This window comes from Bos indicus, chromosome 23 (assembly GCF_029378745.1).
Source record: "Bos indicus isolate NIAB-ARS_2022 breed Sahiwal x Tharparkar chromosome 23, NIAB-ARS_B.indTharparkar_mat_pri_1.0, whole genome shotgun sequence".
NCBI classification, from domain to species: domain Eukaryota; kingdom Metazoa; phylum Chordata; class Mammalia; order Artiodactyla; family Bovidae; genus Bos; species Bos indicus.
The window spans coordinates 4,388,125-4,409,268 of NC_091782.1; the positions used below are offsets into that span (position 1 = coordinate 4,388,125).

The window sequence follows — 21,144 nt, forward strand, 5'->3', positions numbered from 1 at the left end:
TGGCAACACTGGTGGAGCATACCAAAGATTTAAAGAAGACCTAAAATCTATCCTTCTCAAACTACTCCAAAAAAAACTGAAGAAGAAGAAACACTTCCAAACTCATTCTATGAAGTCCACATTACTATGATAGCAAAACCAGACAAACACATCACACACACAAAAAAAATCACTGATAAAAACAGGTACAAACATCCTCACCAAAACACAAGCAAAACAAATTCAATAATACATTAAAAGGAAAATATACTATGAACATATAGGATTTACCCAGACATGTAAGGATGCTTCAATATCTGCAAATCTATTAGGTGTGATGTGCAACTAACAGAGACTAAAAATCATATGATCATCTTAGATGCTGAAAAAGCTTTTGACAAAATTCAAAAACCACTTATGGGAAAAACACTCAACAAACAGGGAACAGGGGTATCCCTCAACATAAAGGCCAGATATGACAAATCTACAGCCAACATCAAACTCAACAGTGAAAAACTGAAAGCATTTCCTTTAAGATCAGGAACAAGACAAGAGTGCCACTCTCGACTCTCATTCAACATAGTACTGAAAGTCTTAGTTAAAATAATCAGACAAAGAAAAGAAATAAAAGGAATTCAAATTGGAAAGAAAGAAGTAAAACTGTTACTGTTGACAGATGACATGATACTATATACAGAAAATCTTGAAGAGGCGCCACTATAAAACTATTAAAACTAATAAATGAATCTTGTAAAACTGCAGGATACAAGATTAACATACAGAAATCTGTTGCATTTCCATACACTAACTATGAACTATCAGAAAGAGAAATTAAGAAAACAACCTCATTTACAACTGCACTCACAAGAACAAAACATCTAAGAGAGAAAATCTAACCGAGGAAGTAAAAGACTTACTCAGAAAACTTTAAGACACTGAAAAAAAAAACTAAAGACAACATAAGCAAATGGAAAGATAAAGCATGCTGATGGATTGGAAGAAATAATATTGTTAAAATTATCACACTGGGCTTCCTTGATGGCCCCGTGATTAAGATTTCACCTGCTGGTTCAGGGAACACAGATTCCTTTGTCCAGGAAGACTCCACATGGCACAGGGTAGCTGAGCCCATGTACTGCAACTACTAAGCCAGCATTCTAGAGCCCAGGAGTTGCAACTACTTAGCCCATGTGCTGCAACCACTGAATCTCGTGTGCCCTAGAGCCCATGCTCCACAAGAGAAGCCATCACAAGAAGCCTGCACACCACAGCAAAAAGTAGCCCCTGCTTGATGTAACTAGAGAAAACCTGCACACAGCAATAAAGACCCAGTGCAGCCAAATAAATATATTTTTTGAAATGACCATACTACCCAAGGCAGTCTTGGGTAGTACAAGACCAGTCTTGGGACCCAAGGCAGTCTTGGGTAGTACAAGACCATACTACCCAAGAAAAAGTTGGCTTAAAGCTCAACATTCAGAAAACTAAGATCATGGCATCCGGTCCCATCACTTCATGGGAAATAGATGGGGAAACAGTGGAAACAGTGGCAGACTTTATTTTTCTGGTCTCCAAAATCACTGTAGATGGTGACTGCAGCCATGAAATTAAAAGACGCTTACTCCTTGGAAGGAAAGTTATGACCAATCTAGATAGCATATTCAAAAGCAGAGACATTACTTTGCCAACAAAGGTCCGTCTAGTCAAGGCTACGGTTTTTCCTGTAGTCATGTATGGATGTGAGAGTTGGACTGTGAAGAAGGCTGAGCGCCAAAGAATTGATGCTTTTGAACTGTGGTGTTGGGGAAGACTCTTGAGAGTCCCTTGGACTGCAAGGAGATCCAACCAGTCCATTCTGAAGGAGATCAGCCCTGGGATTTCTTTGGAAGGACTGATGCTAAAGCTGAAACTCCAGTACTTTGGCCACCTCATGTGAAGAGTTGACTCATTGGAAAAGACTCTGATGCTGGGAGGGATTGGGGGCAGGAGGAGAAGGGGACAACAGAGGATGAGACGGCTGGATGGCATCACTGACTCGATGGACGTGAGTCTGAGTGAACTCCGGGAGTTGGTGATGGACAGGGAGGCCTGGCGTGCTGCGATTCATGGGGTCGCAAAGAGTCAGACACAACTGAGCAAGTGAACTGAACTGAACCCAAGGCAATTTACAAGGTCAGTGCAATTTCTATCAAAATACAAATGGCATTTTTCACAGCACTAAAACAAATAATTCTAAAATCCTTGTGGAAACACTGAAGATCCCAAATAGCCAAAACAATCTTAAGAAAGAAAAAACCAGAGGAATCATACTCCCTAATTTAAAACTATACTACAAGGCTACAGTAATCAAAACAGTATGATACTGGTACAAAAGGAGATATATTATATCAATGGGACAGAATAGAGAGCCCAGAAATAAACCCATACTTATGTGGTCAATTAATCTAAAACAAAGGTGTCAAGAATATACAATAGGGAAAAGGCAGCCTACCCAATAAGTGGTGTTGAGAAAACTGGATAGGTACAAAAAGAATCAAATTGAACTACTCTCTCGCAGCAGACACAAAAATAAACTCAAGATGGACTTAAAGACATAAATGGCCAATAAGCACATGAAAAGATGCTCAGCATCACCACTCATCAGGGAAATGCATATCAAAAGCAAAAGGAGATGTCACCTCACACTTATTAGGATGACTACCATTAAAAAGACAACAAATAACAATTGCTGGTGAGGAGGTGCAGAAAAGGGAGCCCTTGTGCACTCTTGATGGAGAACAGTATGGAGGTTCCTCAATAAACTAACACAAGAACGTCCATCAGCCAGCAATTTCACTTGTGGGTATTAGCCTGAAGAAAACATAAACACTAGTTCAAAATGATAGATGCATTCCAATGCTTACTGAAGTGTTATTTACCTTAATCAAGACATGAAAACAACCTAAGTATCCACTGATAAAGGAATGAATAAAGAAGATATGGTATGTTTGTATATGTGTGTGTACTCACACACACACAATAGAATTATTACTCAGCCATTAAAATAATGAAATCTCATCATTTGCAACAATATGATGGACCTAAAGGGTATTATACCAAGTGAGATAAGTCAAACAGAAAAACAAATATGGTGTGACCTTATTTACATGTGAAATCTAAAAAACAAAACGAACAAAGAAAACAAAATGAAAACAGACCTATATATAGATACAGAGAACAAGCATACGTTTGCCAAAAGGCAGGGAGCAGAAGGTAGGTGAAATAGGTAAAGGAGAGTAAGAAGTACAAATCTCCAGTTTAAAAGAATAAGTCACAGGGATATGATTAAGGAATATAGTCAATAATGTTGTAATAACTTTGTATGGTAACAAATGGTTATTTAACATTGTGGTGATCATTTCATTATGCATGCAAATGTCAAATCATTATGTAGGACTCCTGAAACTAACCTAACACTATACATCAACTATACTACAATTCAAAAGAAAAAAAAAGAACACACACCTTGAATCAGTAACTTAAACTTCTACCTTAAGAAACTAGATGGGGAGAACAAACCAAACCCTAAAGAAACAAAAGGAAAACAGTAATAAAAATTGTTAACTGATAATAATACAGAGTATAAGGAAGAGAAAAACAAGAGAAAAATCAACAAAACCAAAAGTTATCTGAAAAGATCAATAAAACTGACAACTGTACTTAAATGATCAAAAAAAAATTTAAATTACTAAAATCAGGAATGAAAGAGAAGATATCATAACCAATCTTTAGAAATGAAAAGGATTATAAAGGAACAGTAACTCCAGAGTTCTTTGGTATTGAAAAAGGTCCTACTTTCTACCCACCGCTACACTGGAAGAGAAAAATAGATTAATCATACATCTTCTGGGGTTTTTTTCCTACAGGAAATCATGTTATGGGTAAGTGCCAGATTTCATAAAATTGTTTGCAAGAGGTTTAATGAGAATTTAATAAGAATATCTCACTTTTGATGGAATTGCGTGTGTCTGACAGCTGCATTCTAAGTTTGTTTTTTCACTGCACTGGGCCTTCATTGCTGTGTGAGGGCTATTTATAGTTGCACCCACAGGCTTACTACAATGGCTTCTCTTGTTGTAGAGCACAGGCTAGGGTGTGCAGGCTCACTAGTTATGGCACATGGGCATCAATAGTTGCCCTGCAGCATGTGGGATTCTAGTTCCTGCACCAGGGGTCAAACCCATGTCCCCTGCATCAGCAGGCAGATTCTTAACCACTGGACCACCAGGGAAGTCCTGTGTTATAAGTTTTGATTAGTGGCTTTGGTTAGAAATCTGGGCTCCCAACAAGTTCCCAAGCTCAGAAAGATGCTTGTAGGATCAGACCTGGCCTTGTGTGGACTTCTGGCTACAGCTTTTGAACAGTAGTAGCTTTACATTGGGTTTCCTTGGTGGTTCAGTGGTTAAAGAATCCATCTGCCACTGCAGGTTCAATCCCTGGGTTGGAAAGATCCTCTGGAGAAAGAAATGGCAACCCTCTCCAGTATTCTTGCCTAGAGAATCCTATGGATAGAGGAGCCTGGCAGGCTACAGTCCATGGGGTCACAAACAGTCAGACACAACTGAGCAACTGAGTAACAATAAAATGGGCTTCCCAGTTGGCGCTAGTGGTAAAGAACCTGCCTGCCAATGCAGGAGATGTAAGAGACACAGGTTTGACCCATGGAACGGGAAGATCCCATGGAGGAGGGCATGGTAACCCACTCCAGTATTCTTGCCCGGAGAATCCCATGGACAGAGGTGCCTGGACTCTGGTGGGCTAAGGTCAACAGTGTCACAAAGAGTCAGACACAAATGAAGGGACTTAGCACATGAACAACTATAAGCACCAGTTACATAACAGATGCAATGGACAAATCTCCAGAAAACAGGAATTACCACAACTGACTCACAAAGTAGAAAATCTGAAAAAATCTGCAAGTAAGAAAACGAATCAGCAATTTTAAAACACCCCACAAAGAGAAGCCTAGACCTAGAAAGATCACTGGTAAATTCTACCAAATGTTTAAAATTTAAGACCAATCTTTCACAACTTATTCCCAAAAATAGAAAAGGAAGAAACACTTCTCAATTCACTATATGAGACCAATATTACCCTAACTTTTACACTCTCCTCTTTCACTTTCATCAAGCAGCTCTTAAGTTCTTCTTCGCTTTCTGCCATAAGAGTGGTGTCATCTGCGTATCTGAGGTTATTGGTATTTCTCCCAGCAATCTTGATTCTGGCTTGTGCTTCATCCAGCCTGGCATTTCACATGCTGTATTCTGCATATAAGTTAAATAAGCAAGGTGTACAGCTTGATACACTCCTTTCCCAATTTGGAACAAGTCCATTGTTCCATGTCCAGTTCTAGCTGCTACTTCTTGACATGCATAGAATTTCTCAGGAGGCAGCTAAGGTGGTCTGATATTCCCATCTCTTGAAGAATTTTTCAGTTTGCTGTGATCCACACAGTCAAAGGCTTTCGCATAGTCAATAAAGCAGAAGTAAATGTTTTTCTGAAACTCCCTTGCTTTTCCTATGATCCAACAGATGTTGGCAATTTGATCTCTGGTTCCTCTGCCTCTTCTAAAACCAGCTTGAATATCTGAAGTTCTCAATTCACATACTGTTGAAGCCTAGCCTGAAGAGTTTTGAGCATTACTTTACTAGCATGTGAGATGAGTACAATTGTGGGGTAGTTTGAACATTCTTCGGCATTGCCTTTCTTTGGGATTGGAATGAAAACTGACCTTTTCCAGTCCTGTGGCCACTGCTGAGTTTTCCAAATTTGCTGACATATTGAGTGCAACACTTTCCCAGCATCATCTTTTAGGCTTTGAAATATCTTCAACTGGAATTCCATCACCTCCACTAGCTTTGTTCATAGTGATGAACAAAGTTCAAAGTGATGAACAAAGGCCCACCTGATTTCGCACTCCAGGATGTCTGGCTTAAGATGAGTGATGACACCATTGTGGTTATCACAATATTAATATAATAAAGGACATAGCCCTATGATCATTTCAACAGGTGTAGAAAAAGAACAAAATCCCTTTCACAATGAAAATGCTCAATGAAAATTATAAATCTTCTCAGTCTGTAAAGGCTATCTACAAAAACCCCAGAGCCAACATCATATATCTTGGCAACAGACTGAACGCTTTCACCCTAAAATCAGACACAAGACAAGTACTTCCACTACGGTCACTTCTATTCAACACTGTACTGGAGATGCTAGCTAACGATATAAGGCAAAAGTAAATAAAAAGCATCCAGATTGAAAAGTAAGGATTATTTCTTTATAAGAGCTAATCTCCTAAGGAGTCCACTAAAAACTATCAGAATAAATGATTTTGTAAGGGCACAGGATACCAGATCAATATACAAAAATCAATTGGATTTCCATATGCTAGCAATGAACATTTCAAAACTGAAGAAACTATATCTATAATGACAGTAAAGAATAAAATACTGAGGTATAAATAAGTACATAACTTTGTTTAAAAAAAATTAAAGCTCTCAAGAAACAAAAAAATTCCCATGTTCATTGATCAGAAGACTTAATATTTAAGACAGCATGCATGCACGCTTATTCACTCAGTGGTGTCCGACTCTTTGCAATCCCCATGGACCCCACCAGGCTCCTCTGTCCATGAGATTTTCCAGGCAAGAATATTGGAATGGGTTGCCATTTCCTATCCTAAGCAATTAAGACAAGGGGATTAAGTATTGGGCAATACTGCCCAAATGGATCTTCATAGACCTCATAATCCGAACCTGAACCCCAGCTGGTTGGTAGAAACTAACAAGTTGATCCTAAAATTCATAAAATATAAAGAACCCAAAACAGTGAAAATAACCTTGAAAAAGAAGAACAAAGTGAGAAAATGCACACTACTGAATTTGAAATCATATTACAAAACCAGAGGAATCAATATTTAAGACCACATCAGATCAGATCAGATCAGTCGCTCAATCATGTAGTACTGACATAAGGAGAAACACGTGAGTGCTAAGTCACTCAGTCATGTTCAACTCTGCAACTCCACAGACTGCCAGGCTCCCGTCACACAGCGCTAATAAAACTGAGTCCAGAAATAAACTAATTTATGGCCAAATGACTTTTGACAAGAGTGAAAAGACCATTTAAAGAGAAAAGAATAGCCATTTCAACAAATGATGCTAGGTCAACTGTATATCCACATGCAAAACAATGAAGCTGGGCCCCTACTTTACACCATACACAGAAATCAACTTAAAATGTAAATAGACTAAACAGACCTAAAAAGGACAAAAACTATAAAACTCTTAGAGAAAACAATAGGCGTAAATCTTCACGACCATCTGTTAGGCAAATCCTTCCTAAAGCCAACAACAAAAACATAAATAACAAAAGAAAAAAGACAACTTACACTTCATCTGCATTAAAAACTTTCATGTTGCAAATGATCCTAACAAGAAAATGAAATGACAAGGACTTCTGTGTTGACTCAGTGATAAAGAATTTTCCTGGCAATGCAGGGACATGGGTCCAATCCCTGATCCCAGAAGATTCTACACGGCAAGGAGCAGCTAAGCCCGTGTGCTACAATTACTGAAACCCGCACTTGAGAGTCCACAAGCTGCGTCTGCGAGCAACTACTGAGCCTGTGTGCCACAAGTACTGAAATCTACCTGCCTGGAGCTTCTGCTCTGCACCAAGAGAAGCCACTGTAACAAGAAACCCACACACTGCAATAATAAAGAGTAGCCCCTGCTCGCTGCAACTAGAGAAAGCCCACATACAGCCATGAAGACCCAGTGCAACCATAAATAAATAATTTTTTAAAAAAAGAAAACCCTCAGAGTGAAAGAAAAAGATTTCTAATTCATAGAATTAGACCTTACAGTGGCTGTGTATTCAAAATATGTTAAGAATATGTACCAGTAAACCATAGAAAGACAATTCAAATAAAAAATGGACTAAGGATACAAATAGACATTTCTCCAAACAAAATATACAAATAACCAATAAGTACATGAAAAGATGCTCAACCTTATCAGTTCAGTTCAGTTCAGTCGCTCAGTCGTGTCCGACTCTTTGCAACCCCATGAATTGCAGCATGCCAAGCCTCCCTGTCCATCACCAACTCCCGGAGTTCACTCAGACTCACGTCCATCGAGTCAGTGATGCCATCCAGCCATCTCATCTTCTGTTGTCCCCTCTCCTCCTGCCCCTAATCCCTCCCAGCAACCTCATCAGTCACTATGAAATCAGTCACAAATGAAAATCAAAACCACAATGATGTATCACTTCATACCCACCAGGATGACTATAATCAAAAAAAAAGACAGAAGCAACTGCTATAGAATGTAAAGAAACTAGAACCCTAACAAACTAGTGAGACGTACAATGATGCAGCCCCTCCAGAAAAGTCTGGGAGTCCTTCGAAAGTTTAAATATAGAATTACTCTATGACCTAACAATCCCACTCCTAGGTGTATATCTGAAACAAATAAAAAGATATCCACACAAAAATGTGTATGCAAATATTCACTGCAGCATTATTCATCATAGCTAAAATGCTGAAATAATCCAATGTCCATCAACTACTGAAAAAAGAAATGACTGTACAGTGAATGAAGTACTGATATATGCTATATATATAACATAGATGAAACCTGGAAACATTATGCTAAGTGAAAGAAGCCAGTAACAAAAGACCATAAACTATATGAAATGTCCATTTATACAAAATGCCCAGAATACACAAATTCACAAAGACAGCAGATTAGTTGTTGCCAAGAGATGACAGAGTGACAAATTGAGAATGATGACTAGTGGGCACAGGTTTCTTTTTTAGGGTAATGAAAATGTTCTAAAATTAGATGGTGATCATTGTGCAACTCTATGATCATACTAAAAAGCCAAAAACTTGCACACTTTTAGAGTGAAGTTCAAGGTATGTAAACTCTATCTCACTAAAGCAATTATAAAAAAGTATACTTGTGATCTCACTTATCTGTGGGATCTAAGAGTCAAACTCAGAAGCAGAATAGGACCGAGGCTGCCAGGGGCTGGGCAGCAGAGGAGAAGAGGAGATCCTGGTGGAAGGGCGCAAACATCCAGCTACAGGAGAAGTGGGCTCCAGAGATCGCATAACAGCCTGGGGCTGCAGCTGAGGGCCCTGCACTGTGCCCCTGAGAGCGGCTGTGAACGGCCCTCAAAGGCCTCACCACCACCGCAACAGAATGGTGATTGTGTGAGACTGCTGAGCGCAGAAGAACTGACGCTTGAGGACCGTGGTGCTGGAGAAGACTCCTGAGAGTCCCTTGGACTGCAAGGAGACCCAATCAGTCCATCCTAAAGGAGATCAGTCCTGGGTGTTCATTGGAAGGACTGATGCTGAAGCTGAACCTCCAATACTTTGGCCACCTGATGCAAAAAGCTGACTCACTGGAAAAGACCCTGATGCTGGGAAAGACCGACGGCAGGAGGAGAAGGGGATAGCAGAGGATGAGATGGTTGGATGGCACCACCGACTTGATGGACAAGAGTTTGAGCAAGCTCCAGGAGCTGGTGAGGGACAGAGAAGCCTCGTGTGCCGCAGTCCATGGGGTTGCAAAGTTAGACACAACTGAGTGAGTGAACTGAACTGACCGCACATAACATGCTATGTAAGGATCTGTTAACTATCTTTATAGCAGTAAACATTTCACAACATATACGTGTATCAGATCATCACACTGTGTACCTTAAACTGACATATTAATATATCATCATATCTCAATAAAGCTGGGGAAAAAAGACACACCATTAATACTATTTACATAAGGCAGGAAGCCACACTGATTCTTGTTGCAGTGGACACATCCACTTCTCAGTAGGATAATTCCTTCACGTACTCCTATTTCTTTTTTCCTTTATTTGGCCTGGAGTCACCCATTCTAACGCCCAAATACACACCACGTAATACTATTTACACAAAGTTCAAAGACAGGCAGAATCATTCATGATATTAAAAGTCAGGACAGTGATTATCAGAGGGAGATGGGGTGGTAAAGAAAGGAGACACAAGGCAACGCCAGTTGACCGCAAGGTTCTCTTCCTTAACCTTCATGATACTTCACAGAGCTAGACAGTTACAACCTGTGCAGTTTTCTGTGTATGTTATACTTCAGTAAAAAAGTTTTTTTAAAAAAGAAAAAAATTCTACCTGACCTACTGAAACAATCTAGAATAAACACAATCTCAAAAATACTTCTTCTCTATGACCTACCAAAACCATAATTTCAACAGCAAAAAAAAAAAGCAACTATTTTTAATATGAGAGGATAGATGAACTATAACTGATATTAGCAGTAAGACTTCACTAAAGATCAGAGTTCTAAGCTAAGTAGAGAGCGCATGGGGTCTGGACAGTGAGATGGCACTGGGACCAACACTTTTCTCTGTCTGAGCAGATGTTATAAGAAACCTCACGGGATTCTCCGAAGTGAGTCAAACTTTGGAAAGTGCCTTGCTCACAGGTGACACACTAAATGCCCACCAAAGGTTTATGTATTTCTCTTCACACATCTCCTTCCCCCCAAAGCAGGAAGCCACACTGGTTCTTGCTGCAGTGGGCACATCCACGTCTCAGCAGGACAATTCCTTCACCTACTCCAATTTCTACTTTTTTACTTTTTTTGGCCTGGAATCACCCATTCTAACGCCCAAATACAGTCCTGACCATCCTACCGCCATCTGACAGCTCTAAGTTTCACAAAACATAATTTTTTCTTTCTTCCCACTGCAGCACAGGCCCACCTAAAAGACATAAATTCTGTTTCTATCCACAATAATTATCCTTGCTAAAAATATACCCAATATTTCTTCTTTCTTATATAATTCCTACATGTAACTCATTCAGATCTGTCTACAAAATTACACCTTAGAACTATTCAGAGATTTTGCTGACAAATGACTTCTAAAATAAAGTATTATCCACCCTAAACCTCATTGCTGGAAATAAGTACTACCACTTCTCTGTTTTCTTTGGAATATTACGAGCTTTAAATTTTTGGCCTAGAAGATTCTGGTTAAAGATGAATTTTTATAAATTAAACCTTTTTGTGCTTTCATAAATCACATACTTAAAATAGTAACTAAATAAATCTGATGCTCTGATACTAAGGAGCCCCTTTTCTTCTAGTCATGGAAGAGAAAGGTTCACTTTGTGTGAAGCCCAAGTGACTCATTCTTTCAGGCAAGTCCTCAGGAAGAAAATGTAAAGAAAACAAACTCCACATATTAACACCAGCACTAAAGGTCAAGGCAGGTGACACAATTGGAAAGACTATAAAAATATACTTACAGCCTCAAACTGTAAATGGCTATCCTTTAAGAAACTCTGAATTTTGTCCTTGGGTAAAATACTGAATCGAAATCGAAGGAGATCCATTTCTTGCTGAATAAACCAGCGCCTAAGATCTTCACTAAAACAGAGACAAGAAAACTGTAAGTGAAAAGTTTAAAGACAATTTTAAAAGTCCATTGATTATTAAATCCAAGACATTTCTATGAAACAACATTCAAATGTGAGCAATAGGCCAACAGACTTAAGTTCATTAACAGCATCAAGCTCTCTACTATGGTAAGACTGTGAATACAGGTGACATGCCACAATCTCCCAGGACTGAGTAGAACATGGGGAAGAAAGATGTTTTGAACGTAATTAAAAGAATTAAATACAGAGTCTAGCTGCATTACCATCAAATAACATAAAATAGTACACTTTGTTTAATCTAACTGCAAAGTATTTGTTTACATCAGAAAATGGAGTATCCCTCCTGTTAATGCCAAATAAACATCACAAGTTTTTAAAGGTAATTTTACCTCTGAATAGATTATAATCAGATAAACTCTGCAAAGTAAACTTTGCTTACAGCTTTAGAGTTTATAACTTCACAAAATTTAATAAGCATTAAGATACCTCAACTTTTTAAAAGTCAACATTTGTTACTGTTTAGTCGCTAAGTGGTGTCCCACTCTTTTGCAACCCCACAGACTGCGACCGACCAGGTTCCTCTCTCCATGGGATTTTCCAGCCAAGAATACTGGAGTGGGTTGCCATTTCCTTCTCCAGGGGATCTTCCCCACTCAGGGATCAAATCCACATCTCCTACGCTGGCAGGAGGATTCTTTACCACTGAGCCACCAGAGAAGCCCCAAAAGTCAATATAGAACATTAATTTATAAGACAGATGGGCATTATTGTTGTTATAAAATAATTAAGCTACTCCATGTAAAATATGATTTCTTTCCTCAAATGACTTTCACATTGTCAGCAATTCACTTATTGCATAAATTGCAAAACCTGCATACGCTTTTTTAACAAAAGAAAAGCTCTAGGACCAAAGCTGGTCAATAATTTCTCAGTCATTATCTTGGGATAGTAAATAATTCAAGATTCCCATTTGATAAGGCTATTGCCAAAAAAGAAACAGAAAAGAAACATAGTAAGTATGCAATTTAGCCAAAATAAATATAAGAAAATACACAGTAAAAAAAAAAAAAAAAAGCAACCAACTCCTTCCTCTGGGTGGCACTACTGACTTCTAAGAAACTACCAAAGGAAAAGATCTTAATCTAATGGACACCAGCCCATACAAGTCAACTGCTAAAACCTGTGCAGATTCAAGTATGTGTTTGATTCCAAAATCCTTCTTCCTAATGAAATCATCTCTAATTTTAAATCCTAAATGAAGAATCCCTCCCATAAAGTAAAAAGTGTTTTAATAGGCAAAATCTGCAAAAATATTTTATTTTTTTAGTCAACAACTCGTTTCAAACAATTCGCTACAACAGCATTCAGGCCATGAACCACTGGTTTCTGATGTTATCCTGGGATTTCCTACAATGGGTACAATACCTGTCGGCCCTCCTGCACCAGTTTATAGCCCAAGATGTCAGATTTGACTGTGGAAGACAAAGGTATACTCACGACTGGCAGTAAGCAAGGCGCAAAATAAAGTGAGAAATGTGATCTTTTCTTCGAGGTTCATATTCATCTTCCAAGCTTTCCTGAAAAACAATGGCAAATGAAGAAAATAAATGCAGAACAGTGAAAGGTGTAAAGAATTACTGAGTCAGCATAAGCCAATGGTGAAGCAGAAGTTCAGTAACATAGATTTCATAATATGCTCCCCAGGAGGAGTATCACTTTACTTAGGTGGACAACTGGGTGAAACACAATTGAACACCACCACCTCCTGGGTTTGGATCCCACTGTTTTCTTCCACCTCTAACTTTCCTTCTCGTCCAGCCTACACTCACCTACACTCGTCCAGCCACTCACCTCTTCCACCACTTCCCAGATAAACCCTCAACTATTCTCATTTCAACCATTTGGCAAAACCTAGATTCTAAACAAATCCATAGCTATACTCTGCAGTCCTGTTCCCAAAATGCTGAGAACTTCTGGGGAAAAAATATACAATTATAGGAATTTGGAACATTAAAAATTCACACCCTCTACCGTCAACTGGTCGCAAAGAGTCGGACATGACTGAGCAACTGAACAACAACAAACCTCAACTGGACCTTTATCAACACCCAGAAATCTTTTTTTTTAATATATATATCTTATTCAAGTATAGTTGATTTGCAACGTTTCAAGTGCACAGCAAGGTGATTTAATTACACAAATACACATATTATTTTTGAAATTATTTTCCATCATATGTTATTATAAGATATTAACTATAGTTTCCTATGCTATACAGTAAACCTTTGTTGCTTGCTGCATATCTACTAGAATCTAGCATTCTAGTCGTACTAAGTCAAACAAGTAACACTAAGGAATCTTTCCTCAAGTTCAACACAGTCAGAGCAAACATGTCCTGAGCACTCCCAATGTACCAGGCACTGTTATAAGCATTTTTAATCCATTAATCCACATAATCCTTTGAAAGCCCCTATGAGGAGGGCACCACTATATCCCTATTTTAAAGATGAGGAAACTGACTTTGTTCCAGGTCACAAGCCCATAAGCAGCAGAGCTGGGATCTGGCCCCATAACCATTCCTTTCCCTATCTCAGGACAGCTATTTTGATCTTCACTAGGTGGCCAGCGCTCCCCAATACACCACCGTCCCCTCCTCTCATCACAGGACCTCACCTACTTTACAGAAAGCAAAGGCCTCAGGCTGACTCCTCAGCCCAAACTCCTGCCACCGCGTGTGGTACTGCCTTCCCCACTATCCCTACTGACAGACCTCTCTCTCCTCCTACATACAGCTGATCCCACATGGAAACTCTGCAGCCCACCTGCTCCTGCCTCCTAAGGACTGTGACTAATCCAAAGTTCTCCCAAAGTATCTACAATCGCCCTCTCTTCTCTTCCAGATCTTTCTGCTCAGCTTATAAATATGTTCAAATATATGCTGTCATGTGTATGTGTGTATCTTTTCCCCTCAAATTTTCCTATACTCAGACCTACCTTCCCAGTCTTCTCAGCTAAACATGTTAGAAGAGGAAATATTCCACACTCATCTCCCACCTCTCACCTCCAAACACCACCACTGTTTCACCTTCTGCCTCTGTCTACAAGCCCGTATCTACTGCACACCCTGCAGCCCTCGAGATAGTTCCACAAGCACCTCAGAGTTACAACGTGAACAAAACTCAGTCCTCTTTCTAGTAAGACTTGCCTCCTCTCCTGTATATCCCACCATCCACCCAGCTGTCATCACCAGAAACCCAAACGTCATTCAGAACTCTTTTGTCCCTCCTCCTTGTATCTCTATAATCTTATGATTCCATCTTCTCACTATCTCTTCAATCAGTCCCCTTCACGCCATTCAATTTACTTGTCATCTCCAAGCTCCTGATTGGTGTTCCCCAACAGATAATGACCCCGTCCATCTGCCACTGATATTCATCTTCTCAAAATAAAAATGAGATCACATCCATTGAGATTCAGTTCCAGCACTATCTCATCTAGGAAGCCCTCCCCAACCTGAGCTAATTCTCTGTGCTTTTGGAGTTCCTGGTTGTTATTTAGTTGTTAAGTCATGTCCCACTCTTTTGCAACCCCATGGACTCTAGCCCACCAGGCTCCTCTGTCCATGGAATTTCCCCGGCAAGAATACTAGAGTGGGTTGCCACTTCCATCTCCAGGGGATCTTCCCGACCCAGGGAGAGAATCCACAACTCCTGCGTTGGCAGGCAGACTTTTTACCACTGAGCCACCAGGAGAAAAAAACAGAGTTCTTGGAGCACACATCAAATAACAGCATTTTTCACCTTGACTGCACAGAACACATCTAGCAATATCTGGAAACACAGCCCAGAAGCCACAGATGCCAGTGAGCCCCCTAAATGCACCATGGAATCATCAGGTCCCGAATGTTCACATTCCTAAGGTGGAGACACCCTGCCTCACTGGAGTTTGACTGTACGTCAATCATCCCTCATGGTTGGTAGGTTCCTTCAGGAAGAGTCTTTTTTAAAGCCCTGGGCATAATACAAGACCTTTCCCCCGGTTACTACCAGTACATAAACAAACTGAAGGAACATCTCCGTCCCTCTTTTACTTACTCTGTAGGAAAATTTGAGCTTCCGAAGCTCAGCCTCCAGCTTACTCTGATACTGTTCAGTTCCCTTCATGTAGCTCAGACCAAGATTCTCAACTGATTTTAGCACTAGAAAAAATATGAAAAACAGAAGGGGGGAAACATGTATAAATGCAAGGTAATCTTAAAAAACTAAATCCAAGGCAAATCTATGGATAGCAATTCCATAATTACTTTTTATGACAATACTTAAGCTCCATTTTCTGCAAGCACATTATATAAGTTATATGTGTTTGTAACAGAATAACCTCCAACCATATGCAAAAAATAACCACATCCCACAGCATAACCTCATACCACGGATTCTCAACCGGAAAGGAGCAAGGGATGGGGACAATCATGATGTACTGAGCATCACTGCTGAGGGGTGCACAAGTGTGTCAGCGTGCGCATCCACCCCTCATGCGGAGCCGGTTGTGAGGCGGGTTGCCGGGAGCCGGCGAGAGGCACTCCACTCATGACAAAGGTCATGAGGAAGGAGGCTCGGCACACGCAAAGGCGGGATTGAGCCTCAGGAGTCCCCCTGGATATTCTCGAGCATCTACCCCCAAAAACCAGAGTCTGCCTACTTTATTGCTTTGTGCTCTCACCTCTGACTTTACTGAGGGCTGTCCCCCACCACCATCTTGCTCTCTCTGACAAAGAGTTAACTTACAGCTCCAATTAATAAAGTTCCTGGGCAATTAGGAGTGTTTAAATCCAAACCCCTCAGATAGCTCTCTAACTCGCCTGACAAGTTTACCCAGACTCTTACAGCTATGCATTCGACTGTTTACAGTCTCGCAGCCTCAAGAGGCACGGGGAGCTTAAGATATTCAAATAGCTTAGAGCCTCTCAGAGAGTTAGAAACTGTCAGAATAAAACTAGTAAAAGATTTCATTGATGAGCCAATGCTTGCTGCCAAGTTTCTACATCCCCTGTATTATATCCTTGAATGTGTATTAATTAATATAGTTGGTATGTAGAAAAAATAAGTAGTGGCCTTGGTGTTAGCAACTTTAGACCCTTAAGGTAATAAATTCTTTCCTTTGTTGTAAACCCATTGCACCTCTGCCCTATAGGAATGCAATTTTATCTAACACCTTCGGAAGATGGCACCAAACCTTAAAATAATTACTCTTAGAGAAAGTAAGTCTTACGGTTGACAAACCTTTGTCAGGAGTCATAAAATGTTAATAAGGCCTTCTGGCCAGAAGATGATGTAAATCACCTAAACCATTTGTATACGATAAATTTGCAGGAAAGAAACCCTAGTTTTTGGTAAGGATCAAAGACTGCTGACTTTGCATCCCCTATTATCCTCTATGTGTAACTTAGGGTATAAAAACCCCTGTTGAAAATAAAGCTACGGGCCTTGCTCACCAAAGCTTGGTCTCCCCATGTCATTCTTTCTTCTCAATTTCTGGCTCAGTCTCCATCTGGAGCGTGGAGGTCCTCTACGACCATTTATTTGCCTGGGCTTCTAAGACCCACTCGAGAAGGTGTCAAAGGTGGGGCACCTTCCGCTATTCGAGAGGGCGCCTGCGGCCTCCGTGGTCAGAGCTAACCTGGTGTCACAGGTTATATTGATTTTCCGCGTAAACCAAGCTACTCAGCCTCTTTTCTCCACTGAATTTTCCTACTGAGCTATCCTCATTCTATTACTCTTTATATCTTTGATGAATATTTAAATAGTCGCCGACATCATCTCCCCTTCAAATACCCTGGATCAGCCTGGGCGGGACTCCGGCAGTGGGTGCTTCACCAACTCAGCACAGACTCTTCAGAAGACAGCCCGCCCCTTCCTGATGAAGCAGAGAAGAAGACACAGCAGTAAAGAAGCAAACAAGCCACTCTGACTAGATGCTTCGCTCTGTCCAAAGGCTCCTGAAGCCCCTGTCAACTCTTCCTCAGATGAATTCTTCTTCCATTGGTAGGAAAAGAGAGATTAATTTGAGAATGAAAAACTTCTGAAATGAATCCTGAACGTAAAGCCATGTCCAGCAGGGACCTCCGTATTATGGTCTCCCAAACCAAACTCATTCTCTGCCCCTCAATCCTGCCACCCACCTCTAACAGCAGCATTTCTACCCACCAGATCAGCCATCCTGGAACTTCAGCCCTCCCCACCCGATCCCCTGTTCCTCACAGCCAAGTAGTCATCAAACCCTGTCACTTACACCTCCTTGGTATCCCTTCCATCTCTCCCTTCCTGTCCCTGCCTTACCATCTCACCTCCAGGGCCAAACTGAAACGACCCTTTTCAACCACTGTCTTAACCTCTATGAGGCATCCCAGAACCCATGCTAAGCTTCCCAGAACCTATTGTCCCTGTCCTTTACTCTTTTATTCAGCAAACAGATAATACAGGTACTCTGTACTAGCAATTCTCACCCAGCTCCTCTAAGAATGACTAACAGTATCTCACCTCTACTTCTGATCTCCCCATCAGGATACACTCTGGAATATAAACTCTGCAGGCAGTGCTACTGTTGCAGTTGACACCGAACTTATTTCTTTCTTCCACCAACACAGAGAAGACAAGCAGGCAAAAGAAAATCGCTACATCCTTCTTACACCCCAGTATCACAGCATTAGCGTGGTACAAAACACCCTTGGTTACCCACAACTCTCCATCCACCCTGAACTTGCCACCTTTCCCTCCAGTGTGACACTCTCTCTGGTGCTTCCAACTCTTCCTTCAGAACATTAGCTCAGCTTGCAAAAACCCCTCCCTTCCTCTCTATTGAGAAACTGCTACTCCTGCTTCAAGATCCAGGTCACATTTCAACTTTTCTTAAGAAGTTTTACTTAATCAGACTAGGTCAATCATTCCCATCTCTATGTTTCAATAACACCTCTACTAGAGCACTTAAAATACTAAACTATAATTACTGCTTTGGACATCTGTCTCCAGGTATTAGAATACAGCTTCAACAAAGATGACAATTTCAGTACTCAGCTCAAAATCCCTACCGCCTCCAATAAAGTGGCACTCAATAAATATGCACAGTACATGGAAAAAATGAATGAACAGCAAAATCTCAACGAAAAACCTCAGCAAATATTAGTTTAAAGAAGGAAATAAATTAATTTATCTCTACAAGGTATAAGTGAGGTTCTCAGGAATACAAAAATTCAAATTCAAATAACTCACATTTAACTCTATCGATAGCCAACGTTTCAAATTCTGTCAAAGATACGTTTCCAGAAGGTGGCTGCAAGTAAAACTGAAGGCTATGTGGGTAGCAAGCATTCCTCTGGTCATCTGCCAACCTCATTTTCTTCCGTTTTCCTCCAGAAAACTCCATCTTGTTATCCTGGAAGCAAGCACAAAAAACGGTGGGAAATGGAGTTAAAAACAAAAAATAACTCTACACACAAAGGAAAACATTCTGCCACCAAAAGGTGGCAACTGATTCTGAAGAGCACGCACAACATGTCAAGAGTCGTGTCCCTGTCTTCCAGACCTTCGACAACACCGCTGCAACCGCGGTGCACAGGCGGTAGGGAGAGGTGAGCGCGGCGGAGACGCGGGCAGCGGTCCTGACTTCCCGCAATGTCCACAGCAGGGGACGCGGGCTGCTCTCCAGGCGTCTGCGCGCTCCGCCCTGAAGGCTCTGAACTCTCCAGGGTCAGGCTGAGATTGCCCGAGAGCCGCGACCCCGAACTCGGAGGAAAGCGCGGGAGCTTCAGGCTAGGAACGCGACTCGGTGGGCTTCTTCCCTGACAACCCCTGAAAACTGATGGCAGTCTCTCAGGCGCCGCGCGTCGAGCTCGTCTCCAGAGCGTCCAGCGGCGCCGAGTGACACGCCGCCTCCGCGGTCCCTCAGGCAACGCGGTCTGTCAGCCCCGGCACCTGCCTCCGCCTAGACAAGCCACCAGGACGGACTCGCGTCCCCCGCGCCAGCCGCTCTCCCCCTTCCCTAGGCTCGCACGCCTGAACGCCAGGGTTACTCTTCTTCGCAAACCCCGGCGGCTCCTCTCACCTGCAACTACACCAAACACAGACACACAGAGCGACAACAGGTTTTCTCCGGTGGCGGGAGAGTTCGTACGGGACCGGAAGCGGAAATAGCTGGACCGCGGAGCCCGCCCTCTCCCGCAAGCCGCCCAGCCCAGGCTCGCGCATGCTCAGTGGGGCGCTCTGGGTTCCGGGGGCGGCCTCTGGATTTCGGTCCCAGGTATTGCACTACGTAGCGTGGCCGTCTATGGGGTCGCACAGAGTCGGACATGACTGAAGCGACTTAGCAGCAGCAGCAGCAGCGTGGCCGTGATAAAGCGCTGGATTAAAGCTCCAGTCTCTAGGGGTTTGGAGAAGGCAGTGGCACCCCACTCCAGTACTCTTGCCTGGGGAATCCCGTGGACGGAATCCCATGAATCCCTGGTAGGCTTCGGTCCATGGGGTCGTTAAGAGTAGGACACGATTGGGCGGCTTCACTTTCACTTTTCACTTTCATGCATTGGAGAAGGAAATGGCAACCCACTCCAGTGTTCTTGCCTGGAGAATCCCAGGGACGGGGGAGCCTGGTGGGCTGCCGTCTATGGGGTCGCACAGAGTCGGACACGACTGAAGCGACTTAGCAGCAGCAACTCTAGGGGTCTGGGTTCGAATCCCACCGCTGCCAGATGATTTGGGGCTTCCCTTGTGGCTCAGCTGGTAAAGAATCCGCCTGCAATGCAGGAGACCTGGGTTCGATCCCTGGGTCGGGAAGGTCCACTGGAGAAGGGATAAGCTTCTAACTCCAGTGTTCTGGCCTGGAGAATCCCATGGACTGTGTGGTCCGTGGGTTTGCAAAGAGTCGCACACGACGGAGCGACTTTAACTCTCACTTCTGCACTACGTGTGCGTGGGTCTGAGCGGTCGGCGCCGGGTCAGCACCGGCTCCAGACTGGGACCCTGGGTGATAATCTCAGAGAGCCCGGCGAGCGGGAGGCCCGGCTCACCGCTCACAGAGGCGACGGCTAGGCGGCCTGCGTACCGCCGGTCAGCCCGCTTTTCTACTGGTTGGCCGGCCCGCGGGCATCGGTGTGCGTCCAGCGCGCCCCTTCCGCACACTCGGTGCCTGGCGAGCGCCCGCAGGTGACGGGAGTCGAGCCGGGACGCACGCCTTGCGCATGCGCACCCGGGAACGCTCGGCGTCTGCGGAAGGAGACCGCGGGGCGCCGGGCGATGACGGCCCCCACTGTGCGCGGCAGCGTTTCAGAACTGAGGCCGCCAGGTGGCGGGTCTCGCTCACAAAAGAGGCCTCGAGAAGTTCCAGTCAAGGTAGGAGGGGAGGAGCCTTCAAGACGTTCAAGGTTTCGGAAATGCAGACTGAGCTGAAACAGTGTCAAGCTTCAGAGCATCTGCCCGGCCTGGGCCGAACAGGTTGACCCTGACCTTGTACCAGAACGTGTTCTGAGGGATTTATATGTCAGTTCCCTGTATTGCCATAACCCATTTAAAAGGCTCATGTGAAAAGACCCTGATGCTGGGAAAGATTGAAGGCGGGAGGAGACGGGGAAGACAGAGGTTGGGTGGCATCACCGACTTGATGGACATGCGTTTGAGCAAGCTCCGGGAGC

General features: G+C 42.5%; 1 protein-coding gene across 1 annotated transcript in view; it reads right to left on the reverse strand.

Annotated features, from left to right (window-relative positions):
• The window catches only part of PRIM2 (DNA primase subunit 2), a 333,998-nt gene extending 313,878 nt beyond the window's left edge, over positions 1-20,120 (reverse strand). The window contains exons 1-5 of the mRNA XM_070777724.1: positions 19,566-20,120; positions 18,734-18,896; positions 15,563-15,666; positions 12,966-13,045; positions 11,337-11,457 (exon numbers count right to left, since the gene is read on the reverse strand). Of these exons, the coding sequence (XP_070633825.1) occupies positions 11,337-11,457; positions 12,966-13,045; positions 15,563-15,666; positions 18,734-18,887 (459 nt within the window). The 5' untranslated portion in view covers positions 18,888-18,896; positions 19,566-20,120. The remainder of the gene's footprint in view (positions 1-11,336; positions 11,458-12,965; positions 13,046-15,562; positions 15,667-18,733; positions 18,897-19,565) is intronic.
• Positions 20,121-21,144: the final 1,024 nt, after the last annotated feature.